This window comes from Microcaecilia unicolor, chromosome 7 (genome assembly GCF_901765095.1).
Source record: "Microcaecilia unicolor chromosome 7, aMicUni1.1, whole genome shotgun sequence".
In the NCBI taxonomy this organism is placed as follows: Eukaryota; Metazoa; Chordata; class Amphibia; order Gymnophiona; family Siphonopidae; genus Microcaecilia; species Microcaecilia unicolor.
In genome coordinates, this window is record NC_044037.1 from 250,510,388 (window position 1) to 250,525,275 (window position 14,888).

The 14,888-nt window shown below is 40.5% G+C and overlaps 1 protein-coding gene across 2 annotated transcripts in view; it reads left to right on the forward strand.

Annotated features, from left to right (window-relative positions):
• PRPF40A (pre-mRNA processing factor 40 homolog A) overlaps window positions 1-14,888 on the forward strand; it is a 202,727-nt gene that overhangs the window by 5,700 nt on the left and 182,139 nt on the right. For both annotated transcript variants that reach the window (XM_030210472.1, XM_030210473.1), the window contains exons 2-3: window positions 10,804-10,881; window positions 14,283-14,420. In XM_030210472.1, coding sequence (XP_030066332.1) covers window positions 10,804-10,881; window positions 14,283-14,420 — 216 coding nt within the window. The remainder of the gene's footprint in view (window positions 1-10,803; window positions 10,882-14,282; window positions 14,421-14,888) is intronic.

Consider the following 14,888-nt stretch of genomic DNA (forward strand, 5'->3'; position numbering starts at 1 on the left):
CTTGTGGTTCCAGCTCGGCCAAGCCAAGCCCGCTCCAGCTTGTGGTTCCAGCTCGGCCAAGCCAAGCCCGCTCCAGCTTGTGGTTCCAGCTCGGCCAAGCCAAGCCCGCTCCAGCTTGTGGTTCCAGCTCGGCCAAGCCAAGCCCGCTCTAGTTTGTGGTTCCAGTCCGGCCAAGCCAAGTCCGCTCTAGTTTGTGGTTTCTGTCCGGCCTGTTGGTGTAGTCCGTGCTTCCTTGTTGGGAGGTCTTCCTGCTGTTGCCAGTCTCTAGCAGCAGTCCAAGGGCTTACTACTCCGGATCGTCGGCAGTGGCGTGACAGGTTGCCAAGGCCATGAGCTCGGAAGAGCCACCCGCCGGTGCGATAGCACACCTTTATAAACTCTATAATGAAGTGAATGCACATGTAGAACAGCTACATAAATATGTGCAGCTTAACCTCCCAGGACCTAGGACATCTCCAGTTGTGGCTCCTCCAGATTCAGACTGAGGACCGGCGACGGCTCTGGTAAAGCCAGGGGTCCGTCTTCAGGCACCTCCGCGATATGACGGGAATCCCAAAGACTGTAGAGGTTTCCTCAGTGATTGTGAGATAATCTTTGAGCTGCAGTCCCGTGACTTTGGTGGCGACCTTCTGCAGGAGTTGGCACCCCAGATTAAGGATGTTAGCCGGACGTGAACTCCTGAACAGACTAGACGACCTGATTGGACTTTGTACTATGATAGATATTCGTTTTCAGGAGCATAACCAGGAATGGCGCTCTACAGAGAAGATAGGCATACAGAGAGTGAGTTTTCGGGATACACCACAGGATCCTAGTCCTAGAGGGGTTTCCTCCTTAGAGCCTGTAGAGCCTATGCAATTGGGTCATACTCCACTCTCGATGCAAGAAAAGCATCAATCTGGTTCCAGTTCAGCCAAGCCAAGTCTGTTCCAGCTCAGCCAAGCCGAGCCCGCTCCAGCTTGTGGTTCCAGTCCGGCCAAGCCAAGCCCTCTGCAGCTTGTGGTTCCAGTCCGGTCAAACTAAGTCTGCTCTAGTTTGTGGTTCCTGTCCAGCCTATTGGTGTAGTCCGCACTCCTTGTTGGGAGGTCTTCCTGCTGTTGCCAGTCTCTGGCAGCAGTCTAAGGGCTTACTACTCCGGATCGTCGGCAGTGGCGTGACAGCTTATCCCAGAAATAGTGGATTTTCCCCAAGTCCATGTATGGACTTTTTTCTTTAGGAAGCCGTCCAAACCATTTTTAAACTCCGCTAAGCTATCCACCTTTACCACCTTTTCTGGCAATGAATTCCAGAGTTTAATTACACGTTGAGTGAAGAAAACCTTTCTCAGATTTGTTTTAAATTTACTACATTGTAGCTTAATCGCATGCCCCCTAGTCCTAGTATTTTTGGAAAGCGTAAACAGATGCTTCATATCTACCCGTTCACCTCCACTCATTATTTTATAGACCTCTATCATATCTTCCCTCAGCTGCTTTTTCTCCAAACTGAAGAGCCCTAGCCGCTTTAGCTTTTCCTCATAGGGAAGTCGTCCCATCCCCTTTATCATTTTCGTCGCCCTTCTCTGCACCTTTTCTAATTCCACTATATCTTTTTTGAGATGCGACGACCAGAATTGAACACAATATTCGAGGTGCAGTCACACCATGGTGCGATACAAAGGCATTATAACATTCTCATTTTTGTTTTCCATCCTAACATTCTATTTGCTTTCTTAGGCGCAGCAGCACACTGAGTAGGAGGTTTCAACATAACATATCAACGACAACACCTAGATCCCTTTCTTGGTCTGTGACTCCTAACGTGGAACTTTGCATTACATAGCTATAATTCGGGTTCCTCTTTCCCACATTCATCACTTTGCACTTGCTCACGTTAAATGCCATCTGCCATTTAGACACCCAGTCTCGTAAGGTCCTCTTGTAATTTATCACAATCCTAACAACTTTGAATAACTTTGTGTCATCAGCAAATTTAATTACCTCACTAGTTACTCCTGTCTCTAGGTCATTTATAAATATGTTAAAAAGCAGCGGACCCAGCACAGACCCCTGGGGAACCCCACTAACTACCCTTCTCCATTGAGAATACTGACCATTTAACCCTACTCTCTGTTTTCTATCTTTTAACCAGTTGTTAGTCCACAATAGGACACTACCTCCTATCCATGACTCTCCAATTTCCTCTGGAGTCTTTCATGAAGTACTTTGTCAGACACCTTTTGAAAATCCAGATACACAATATCAAGCTGCTCACCTTTATCCACATGTTTGTTTACCCCTTCAAAGAATTGTAATAGATTGGTGAGGCAAGATTTCCCTTCACTAAATCCATGTAGGCATTGTCTCACTAATCCATGCTTTTCAATATAGTCTGTAATTTTGTTCTGTATAATAGTCTATACCATTTTGCCCAGCACTGACATCAGGCTCACCAGTCTATAATTTCTCATATCTCCTCTAGAACCTTTTTAAAAAAATCAGCGTTACATTGGCCACCCTCCAATCTTTCGGTACCACACTCGATTTTAATGATAAATTACATATTACTAACAATAGCTCCGCAAGTTCATGTTTCAGTTCTATCAGTACTCTGGGATGAATACCATCCAGTCCAGGAGATTTGCTACTCTTCAATTTGTCAAATTGCCTCATTACATCCTCCAGGTTTATAGAGATGTCATTGTTTCTCCGACTCATCAGTTTTGAATACAATTTCTGGCATCGGTATCTCTCCCAAGTCTTCCTCGGTGAAGACCGAAACAAAGAATTCATTTAATCTCTCCACTATGGTTTTGTCTTCCCTGATTGCCCCTTTTACCTCTCTGTCATCTAGCGGTCCAACCAATTCTTTTGCCAGCTTCCTGCTTTTAATATACCTAAAAAAAATTTTTACTATGTGTTTTTACCTCCAACGCAATCTTTTTTTTAAAAGTCCCTATTTGTCTTCCTTATCAGCGCTTTGCATTTGACTTGGCATTCCTTATGCTGTTTCTTATTATATTCAGTCGGTTCCTTTTTCCATTTTCTGAAGGATTTTCTTTTAGCTCTAATAGCTTCCTTCACCTCACTTTTTAACTATGCCGTCTGTCGTTTGGTCTTCCGTCCTCCTTTTTTTAATACGCGGAATATATTTGGCCTGGGCTTCCTGGATGGTATTTTTGAACAGTATCCACGTCTGATGTAAATTTTTGACCCTCACAGCCACTCCTCTGTTTTTTTTTTTCACCGTTATTTTCATTTTATCATACTGTTCTTTTTGAAAGTTAAGCATTAACGTATTGGATTTCCTGCATATACTCCAAAGCTAATATCAAATCTGATCATATTATGATCACTGTTATCAAGCGGCCCCAGTACCATTACCTCCCGCACCAGATCATAATTTTTCCTTCGCTTGTCAGCTTCTGTGCCAGCTGCTCCATAAAGCAGTCCTTGATTTCGTCCAGGAATTTTCCCTCTCTAGCATGCCCTAATGTTACGTTTACCCAGTCAATATCGGGGTAATTTAAATCACCCATTATTATTGTGTTGCTCAGTTTTGTTAGCGCCCCTAATTCCCTTTAACATTTCTACATCCGTCTGTTCATCCTGGCCAGGCTGACGGTAGTACACTCCTATCGCTATCCTTTTCCCCTTTACACATGGAATTTCAATTCATAGGCATTCCAAGATGTTTTGTTTCCTGCAGAATTTTCAATCTATTTGATTCAAGGCCCTCCTTAACATAAAATTCTACCCCTCCACCAATTGGATCCACCCTATCACTACAATATAATTTCTACCTCGGTATGACAGTGTCTCACTGGTTATCCTCCTTCCACCAGGTCTCAGAGATGCCTATTATCTAATTTTTCATTTAGTGTAATATATTCTAACTCTCCCATCTTATTTCTTAGTCCTCTGGCATTCACGTGTAGACACTTCAAACTATGTTGTTCCTATTTACATCATGCTCAGTACTTGACAGCATTAATTTGCAATCCTTTGATTTTTATTTAAGGACACCTGATGTACTATGGCCTCATTTTTGCAACCTCACTATTGGGATACCCTATCTTCCCTGAGGTCCGCCACCTTCACACCAGGCTGGCAAGTCACCAGGCGATCCTCACCAGCCACCCCAGCTATGTATCTGCCTAATGATCAAATCACCAACTACAATAGCTGTCCTAACCCTTCCCTTCTGGGCAGAACTTGGAGACATATCCTACAGGTCTTCTTTATATACCTCTCTGTTTCCCTCAGCTCCACCAAGTCTGTTACTCTAGCCTCAAGAGAACGGACCTGTTCTCTGAGAGCTAGGAGCTCTTTGCATCGGGCACACACATATAGCCACTCACAAACTTTGAGATAATCATACATGTGACACTCAATGCAAAAGACTGGATAGCAGCCCTCTCGCTGCTGGACTGCTGACTCCATCTTATTATTTTTTAGTTTTTCAATAATTAAAAACTTGCGTAGCCTAATATAAAAATGTCTTTTAGTTTATATGGGTCTTTTTGGACTGTGCCTTAACATTGGAAACCAGGTGAATTCAGTGCTGCTTGCAGCGTAGTTAATGTGGAAAAAAGCAAGGCCAGGTACATTTTTCTTTTCTTTTCCCTCAGGATTTTCATGTGCTGGTTCAAGCTACAGTTTTAACTCTGGTTATTGTAATGCTCTTATGTGGGTCTTCCTAAAAATGTGGTGTTCAAATCTCAGATTGCACCCAGGCTGCTAGGGTTGAAAAAGAGCTTTCAAATATTGAGACCCCATAACATAAAGTGTCTGACATGCCATACAAACACAAATTTAAAATAAATTTGAATCTCAATTGGCAGCCAATATAGAGCAGATACCAAAAGGTATAATATCCCACAGTTTCCAAAAAACAGTCATACATGCTGCTACATTCTGGACACATATCTTCTGCAATTTGGCTTTACCTTCTTCTAGAGAGGTCCATTTAAAGTGTGCAAGGGCTGTTTGTTTTTCCGGCGTGTTGTCGGTGTTTTGGAATAAACTTCTTGAAGAGCTTACGGTGGTTAGGGATTATGTGAGTTTTCAGAAACCAGTGAAGACTTGGTCGTTTGTACAATATTTTTCATCTTATCCTGTGGGTTAAGATGTTGAAGGTGGGAAGAAGGGGATATATTGTTTGATATGAATTTATTATTATATATTGATTTGTACTGGTATTTATACTCTGTACCATACAGTCTTGTGGCCAAAATTTACAGATTATGGAACACTTTATTAAATTAAAAATCGGCTAGGGATCCCACCTTGGCCTCTATGTCACTTAGAGGGCTTGATTGAAAAGGCTGAAAAGAATGCACCACATTATCTAGAATTGAGGACAATCAGTGTTGATCCAGATGGACATTCAGGTGGACATATTTTATAACAGGCAAGAAGATGTGGATTCCCTTTAGGGACTTCAGTTTTCAATCAAGCTGTTTACATGTCGGGAAGTCAGAAACACATAGTTGACTAGCTCAGCAGAGTTTTATGGCCCCATGCCTATATTGTTAGGATATTTCTCTAATTCAAGCTGCCTCATGTTTTATGCACCTGTCTCCAGATTGTCTTGTGAGGGTGAGTAATAAATTGAATTTGGCCTCTCCTTTACTCTTATTCAAACATCCCTCTTAATAGTAAAAACATTCACAAGCTTTAAAGAAGATCCAGTTTAACAATCTTCATAGCACCATATTGGTCTTGTCAAAATTGATTTCTTCGTTTAAAAAGACTATTTTTCTTCTAGGCAGACTTCAGACTATTCCAGCTTTTGTGATAATGCACAACAGGAGCTCCTGATTGCATCTGAGGATCAGGTTGATAGTATTGACTGCCTGGAAATTGAGCAGTGCCTAGTAGCCTTATTATTCAAGATAATCCTGGTGACAGCAAGAAAGCATTCCATTGGGCATACATATGCTTTTAAATGGAAAAGGTTTTCAGTCTGATGCTTAGCTAATGGTGTCTATTGGATACTATATTGCAATATCTGTAACATTTTTATTGTCTAGGGCTGCAAACATCCTCTCAGAGGGGACACCTCCATGCAATGTCAGTTTACCTTCTAGTGCTCCTCCACCCAAAAAGACAGAACCTCAGCTTTCTAGAATTCAGCTGTTTCCAGATACATGAAAGGACTTCTTTATCTCAATCCACTGATACAGAAAGAAGCCTCCTGTGCCATGGGACCTTAAGTTATTTTCACGTCTCTCAAGTATATAAGCTGGAAAATACTTCTTGTAGTATTGGTTTCTTCAGCTAGAAGAATTAATGAACTTCAAGCTTTAGTCCTGTATAAATCTTATGATGAAACCAGGTATAACAACGTTGAACTATGTAACTTGCTGCCCACATTTTTATCTTAAATCATATAGGCATCCATGTGAGAGGCCCCCCTCCACACTCTGTACTGCAAATGGGCTCTTGTTTATCTTTAAGATAAGAGAATTCATCACAGTCTGCAGGATCATTCTAAAGAAGAATCTTACCACGTTCTAGAGGACCATCCTAAATGAGAGTAACAGAACACCCCTGGTTGTAACGAACAGCTCCTAGCAGAAACCACTAAAATGTATCAAGGCTATACAACCCATCCTGGACAATGATGCCACTCTTCATTTTTTAAAATTTAGTTTGCATCAGCTACATTTTTTTTATATATACATATTTTATATATTTTTAGCTTATTTTTTATTCTTTGTTTTATCTGATCTTTTATTTTTTTCATATAACATCTAGATAGTTTTTCTTGCTTGGTCACCTGCTATATAAACATATACACAAAATAGATATATAAAAAATATATATATTTTACAATACCAATAATTACATTTATAGTTTATTAACAAAAATGGGACCTATGTGAGATACATTGATGGGCTATGCTTAATAATATTAGTGTTCAATATATCTTTATGTATATATACTATTTTAAATGGATATGTCTGTTTTCTTTATATTTCATGTTTTTACCTATGTGGATTTTCAGTTACTTGTGTATGTGCTCTTCTGTGAGTTTCATTTCTGATTGTTTTTTTTATAATTTTTAATTGCAGTGTATGTGTTTTATTAATAGACCCCTGAGGCAGGTGGCGTTTACGCTGAAACATGGCCCGTGTCGGGTCTTATCTCAATAAAGGACGCCTGTTGTCTCAGTCTTGAAGGCCCAGTTGTGCTTTTTCTTTTGTTTGCTTTTTGTGTATACTGTGTTACCCTCTCTGGTTGCTTTGTTTAACTAAAAGCAAAATGTATTGAATTGTAGAGCAATAAAATTGTTGGTTTTAAAACATAAACAGTAGTTGCCTAGTTGCAATACTTTTACTAAGTATATTAGCCAATAATTTAATTTCACTTAATTTTTTTTTTTTAGTTCACTGTGCTTTTACTTAAGTAGTTTTACATTCACCTAAGTAGTTTGATCTAGTACTTTGAACAACACTGTTTGGAATATACAGAAAACCTTTTTGGGTGGAATAAAGCTTTCTTTTTGGTTCATAAAAGTTCAGAAAAAACTTCAAGTAAATTGGACCATCCAAACACAAAACAGGAAATGTCAAACTGATTAACATAAATTGAATATGACATTCTATTTGGTATCAAAGATAGTTCTTTTAACAAAGGAATAACGTAATCAAAAGTTTTTTGTTTTTTTTTAAAATTTATTAGAAGCCACTGTGTTCTGTATTTTATTTTTTGTTACATTTGTACCCCGCGCTTTCCCACTCATGGCAGGCTCAATGCGGCTTAAATGGGGCAATGGAGGGTTAAGTGACTTGCCCGGAGTCACAAGGAGCTGCCTGGTCTGACTAATCTGGTATGTCGGAAGTCCACAATACTGCACATTACAGTAATCTAATCTCAAAAGTACAAATGTATGTAATAAAATGGCTAGATCTTTCTGGTCCAAATAACAATGCACAGTGGTGTAACCTTAGACAAAAATAAGAAGCACTAACTACTGAGGAATTTTTTTTTTTTTTAGTCAAAGCACTGTCTAACTATACTCCCAAGTTCTTCATTACAGTTTTCTCAGTGTTAGGAAAGAGAAGTTCTATAGCAACTTATTGGGATAATAGGGGAACTTTAGGTAGCATAGGATTTAAAATGGAAGACAGGGAAAACGTTTCTCTCTAAAATGGCTTACAGTGAGGACTCGGAATGATGCCAGCCTGACCATGCAATTTCTGTTCACACATGGAAGGAAGTTTTTAGGGCAAACTGACATTATCCTTGAAAAAAGGTACCTGAGGATACATAGCTTAATGTGACCCTGATAAGCTAATGAGTTGTGATAGAAACATGATGGCAGATAAAGGCCTAATGGCCCATTCAGTCTGTCTATCCTCCATAACCACTAACTCTTCCTTTTCCTAAGGGATCCCATGTGCTTGTCCCATGCTTTCTTAAATTCTGACACTGTCCTTGTCTGGACAAATGAATATCTCAGAACAGGGGACTGTTTGATAGGGACAATTATAAAACCCCAATGGTGAAAATGCCAAGGTTTCTCAGTAAACCCCACCCCCCTGCCCCAATCAGCAAGTGCCTAGGACACATGGAACATAGATGGAGCCTCCCATTGCGGTCCATTTTATGTGGATTTGTTATTTAAAAAAAAAAAAAAAAAGTTGAACCTAAAGCAAGTAGGTTAGGGGGTCATTCTGACAGACCCCTGTAATTGGGACAGCAGGCGAGCAGTGACTCCTGTTCATGCAAAGCCACAGCAGTGCCTTATCAGAGAGAAAATACTTCTGAGTGAAATTTTGCTGTTGACATTTCAACTAACAAGGTAAATGAGTCTGCTGAATTTTAGTCTCTCAGAGCTGTGAGGTAAACCATGTATTTTACTGCTCAGAAGTTGTTTTTTTTCCTCCAAATTCAATTTCTGTATTAATTTTGCATTGTGATTCATTTAATTTGATGCTTGAATAAAGCTCTTAATTATTTTAGTGTGAGTTTTCTTTCACCATCACCTTTTGGGAAAAAGCATAGCCTTGAGGAGAGTTGAAACATACATACGTATACTTTTCCCATAACAAATGTTAAGGCAACCTCGCTTATTGAATGGAACCTCAGACAAAATCCTTTGCTGTCTAGTAAACCCTGTATTGTATGTGTTATCTAAATTTAATTTTAATTCTGACTTCTGAAACCAAACTAACAGGTGCTGAAGGTCAAGCTCTAGCTTTCAAACCGTTACAGGGTTGTCCTTATCCACTTTTACCCACAACTGAATATTGTCAGCATATAGATGATAGGAGAGGCCAAAGTGCTCATTGTGGGTAACTGCAAGACTCCAGTATAAATTGAACCACAGGGGTGACAGAACTGATCCTTGTGGAAAACAGAATAAGAGACCTATTGGATTGGAATATTGTCATTTCCGAACTACTGATTGTGATCAATCTTACAGAAAGGAAAAAAAATCTACCCTAACACAGATCCCTGCAAACCCATATCTGACAACCTCTGTAACTGTGGTGAATTTATTTATTAAAAATAATTCTATACCACCTATGATTAGGTGGTTTACAAGGTAACATTCATATTAGTAAAGAAAACTACTACATACATATACAGCAAAATTGATATTAAAATGAGCAGCATTGTCTTCATATGCCTCCCCACCAGCACAGTATCTCCTCTCAAGACAACATTAAACTTTTTAGGACTCTCAACTGAGTAGTATCTCTGCAAATTCCTTGTAGCCAGCTAAGCAAGTTCTCTCTGATTGCCCATCCTACTACTACTTATATCTATAGCATTACTAGTTGTGTGCAGCACTGTACACTAAACATGAAAGAGAGAGTCCCTGCTCGACAGCTCACAATCTAATCAAGACAGACAAACAGGAGAAATAATGGAATTAGTAAGGTGGGAATGATAAAACAGACAGGGGTACTGAACAAGTGAATAGGAGTTAAGAGTTAAAAGCAGCCTCAAATAGGTGGGCTTTTAGCTTAGATTTGAAGACAGCCAGAGCTGGAGCTTGAGATACTGAGTCAGGAAGTCTTTTTCAGATGTATGGTGCAGCGAGATAAAAGGAATGAAATCTGGAGTTGGAAGTTGAGGAGGAGGAGGGTGCAGATAAGAGAGATTTACCCAATGAACAGAGTTCCCAGGGAGGAGTGTAGGGAGAGATAAGAGTGGAGAGGTACTGATGAGCTACAGAGTGAATGCACTTTAAGCCAATAAGAAGTGTTTGAACTGAATGCGGAAATGGATAGGGAGCCAGTGACGTGATTTGAGGAGAGGACTAGTATGAGCGTAGCGACACTGGTAGGATATAAGTTGTGCAGTAGAATTTTGAACAGATTGAAGGGGAGAGAGATGACTTAGTGGAAGACCTGTGAGAAGCAGGTCTCACCCTCTCCCAGTCCTGTCGCCACTTCTACCAGCTCTTCAGTTTCCACTATATGTACTGCTTTCTCTCGTGGTCGTAGTGTTCTGGTCTGCTATGAGTTGCTCCTCTTAGTACTGGTTTGCTCATCTTTGAGGCCATCATTTGCTAGCATCACCAGGATTCGCCATATGGAGTCGGTCAGGAGTGCACTGATAAACAGTAGGTGTTGTATAGAACCAAGCCAGAGCTCTGCCTTTATGCTATCATCTTGCCCAGTGATATCTCAATTGTTTATATTTTGATTTGACATTTACTATTCTTTCAAAATTAATGAAATTTTTTCTATTAAATTCAGGATAGGCCATTTTTAAATTTGTTTTTGTTCACATTATAAAGTGTGATTCAGGTATGGTTAATGAATTCTGTGAAATCACGTTTTTCTCCTTTGCTTACCTTTAGTCTGCGTCAGATGGTGCAAATGGACCAAGTCAGCCAGCCCATTTCACCAATGGACCACGGATGCTGCGGCCAGCATATGTAAGTGTCCTTTTATTTGTTGCAGTTTGCTTATTAATAATTCCAGATTGTAAATATTTCCTTTTAGAACACCAAAGAAAAATAGTATATGAACGATTGCATTTTTCTTTCTCTGAGGACAAGCAGTATAGAAGATTACTACAGATGGAGCCCCGGAACTGGTGCTGCCTAGCATTCAGAACTTTCCCAAAGCCTTTGGCAAGCCCAACCTCGCATGCATGCGTGGGACCCTCGGTTTTTTTCTGGCAGAAATGTTCAGATGCATTTCTCTCACATCTCTGACAGCAATTTGTTTTTCTTGCCTTATTTCTGCCTTTCTGCGAGATACAGGACCCTTTAATTTTTCTCATATTTTTCAACCCCTTTTTTTTTTGTGTGTGTGTGTTTTGAGGCCCTTTTAAGTTTTCCTTCTTTTTTGCGGCTCATGGCCTGCTTAGACCTGAGCTCCTAGTTGTGCCAATTTTTTTTTTAACTTTTTCATTCAAAACTGCATCATTTGATTTTTGATGTTCCAGAAACCTTCCAGCGGTTTCAAAAAGTGGGACCATGTCTGTGGCTGATACAACTAGTGCCTTCCGTGCCTCGGTCCTGATCATTTGCCCTCTCAATGTAAACTCTGTTTTAAAATGCAGAACAGAGCACAGAAGAATAGTGGGGCCCAGCATGAGAAGAAGTTGTTTGTTTTTTTTTTTTTTTTTTTTCCAGCGTGCTGCAGTTTGGCCATTGGCATTGGCAACAAGTCAAATGGCATAGGTAGCTGCACTGCAAGCTGGAGATGCACCGACATTAAGGAGGTCTTCATCAGCCTTGACATCGAGTGCCAGTAGTGCCCATTTGGGCCGAGCATCCTTGGACCCGACACTGAGGACCTGTGAAGATTCGGCTTTGTCCTTGTCGGCACCACTGATGCTGGGCATCGAGGGAAGGTGAAGAAGCATTAGTCCTCTTCGAAGCATGGTACAGGTGCCCCAGGTCACTGGCTTTACCAGTACCCAAAAAGCATTTGCGCCATGAGGTCTGCACCCACTCCATTGAAGGGGTGCCTGTCCCAGTCTCCTCAAAGCTGGGACCCCACCTCTGATTCGGCTCCATCTTCTTCTTAGGGTTGCCGCCATACAGACACCGGCTCCAGCCCCACCTTTACCGATGCCTGCTCCAGGTCACATTACAGGAGGAGCTGGGGTGCATCCTTGGTGAAACGCCGAGGCATCAACGGCTCTGGCACAGACTATGGTGCCAGTGTAGCCTGGCCTGGAGACCCATGCTGTGTCTGGTGGGTTGTCGACACTGGTGCCTTGTCGGGCATTGGAGCCGGCACCAACCTATGATGCTTCTTTCTAGCCTGTCAAGGCAAGAAGGGACACCGGAGCCCAGAAAGGGACCCATACCTCGGCATTCTCACCCTCAGCCTGGTCACACGTCCAGTGGTCTGAGGTAGGCACAGCCTTGGACATACCATGAGGAACATTTTGCTGAGTCAGACCATCCTTGGGGTTCAGATATTGAGCCAGAGGACCTCTCAGAGGAGGAATCTCTTGGCCTAATTTAAGACCCTTTTCCACCACAAGAAAGGAGAGATTCTCCCCCCCAGCAGAGCTCTCCTTTGTCAGGGTTTTTTTAATTTTTTTTTTTTTTTTTTTGGGGGGGGGGGGGGTGGAATTGCAGAGCTCATTCCATTTAAGTTGAAGATCGAGGGTGAGCCCAATGCTGAGATGTTGGGACATCCTTGATCATGACTCCCCTCCTAAGGAAGCTGTGGTGGTGCTTGTTCACAACATCCTTAAGACTGCACAGATGAAGAATTGAGAGACCCCACTTCTGTGCAGGTTATTCAAAAGAAGACAGACTGTGTGTATAGAGTCCTGAAATCTCCCAGATTTGAGAAGTTGCAGTTGCCACACCATTCTATCGTGTCTGAATCCTCTGTCAAAAGAGCCAGAAGCTCGAGGACCCATGCTTTTGCTCCCTCAGGCAGGAATGCTCACATTCTGGAATCTTTCGTGAGGAGAGAGTTTCAGGGCTTGATGCTCATTTCCTGCATCCAGTCTTACACAAGCATTTACTTGAAGAACGTGGGGTGCAGTGTGCTGGAGTTTGTGGACACTTTCCTACAAGAGCAGGCTGCAGAGCTTCACCAGATAGCCAATAAGCAGGAGGAGTTTCAGAAACACATTGCTCGAGCTGTGACGTCCAGGCTTTCTTTCATGCCAGTGGTTCAGGAAAAGTTGGTGGACGGTGCCTTAGCAAGGGGGAATCTTTTTGGGGATATGGTGGAAGAGGTTGCACACCTCATAAAGAAGAGAACTGATACCATCAAGTTCCTGTCTCTGCCTAATCCTTCGGTGGCATCCACGTCTTGGAAGTTCTCTAGCAGAAGTCAAGAGTGCCTCCTACTCCCAAAGGAGTAGGTTAACTCCCTTATCCTGCCCTCCACAGCAGGCTTTATCTGTTGTCTTAAGAATTGAGATGAACCAGTGTGTGTGATGTCTGATCCTAGCAGCGATGAATAAAAAGAAGCTATGTCAGATTTGAAATAGCTTTTTATTGTGTTGTCTTTTCATCAAGGAATGTGTTTTCAGAGAAAGTTAACTTTGTCAAACGATTTATTTAAATTTCAAAATGCTTACCATGGCATCACTTTTTTTTTTAAACCAGACATTTATGTTTTAAAACTTATATACCACCTATAACAAGCTATAATTTAGCTAACTTACTTTCAATAGTTGCATTATCTATCTAGGAATCAGGAAATTTGATGGTGACAGCATAGAATGGATAGAATGGAGGTTTTTATTTTATTGCATATATGCATTATATGAGCATTTGTATTTTTTTACTTTTAATTGTACTATGCTGAGAATGACTTTTCCGAACTAGAGTAATAAAAACTGCATGAACAGTGTTTACTCTTATTTATATAGAGAGAATAAAAGTAAAAGTTAAATTAGACATGGAAGGCCTTTGGAGAATTCTTCACTGGATATTTTGTTCAGTTTGGATTCACTGGGGCTTGTTAGTTTGAAAATGTGATCTTTGTAAACCATTTATGTTCCATCTACATGAAACGTAAAGATATATACATACAGTGCTGCTTTTTAAATAGGTAACTCATGACTTTTTCTTCTTGAGTTACATTTATAATTTTCTGTAAGTTACTATTTTAAAGTGATTTCTCGTGGGTTAGTATTTCCAAATGAGTTTGTTTTGCATATACCTTGAAAGGAATGAACCTTACTTGTAAGCCAGGGAATGTTCAGTTTGATGTAAATTTGAAAAAAACTAAGGACTAGGTGTAGAAAAGAGGCTTTCTTCCTTTTTTTTTTTTTTGTCTCTATGGGGAAAACAGTTAAATGTTTCACTGTTATTTTCATATGCACACATTTGCTAACATATGTTTTCAGATGACGCACCCAGTCATTCCTCACTATCCACCTATGGGAATGCCTCCTATGGGTCAGAGACCACCAAACATGGCACCAGTTTCACATGGAATGATGCCCCAAATGATGCCACCTATGAGTGGACCTCCAATGGGACAGGTAAACTAATTTTTTAAAAATCTTTTCACACATTGAAAATTGTTCCATAGACAATTATTGTGCTCCCTGAGCTATGCACCAACAGATGTTACTATCTGTGTGAATTAGACTAGCAGTTTGGAGGGTTCATTCAAGCATTTCATTCAATACCAGTAAGTTAAATGAGAGGTCTTGTGTATGATTAAAAGTTAGTATTTCTCTTTCTGACTAAACAGCCTCTCTCACACTTTTAAGCATAATTTCGTAGTAAAGAAACACATTAATTTATACTCTGTAATACTTACTTTTTAGTTCTTCTTAGATCCATAAACTCTTTAACAAACCTATTTAGGAATAAATGATGTGAGCCTATTAACTTCGTTCTGTATGCATTCTTCACATAATATTAGCTTTCTACTGAGTTCTGTTAAGTGCAGTAGCTTTCTGGTATGCTTATATGCTTAGTTTTTAACAATGATATTTGCCATG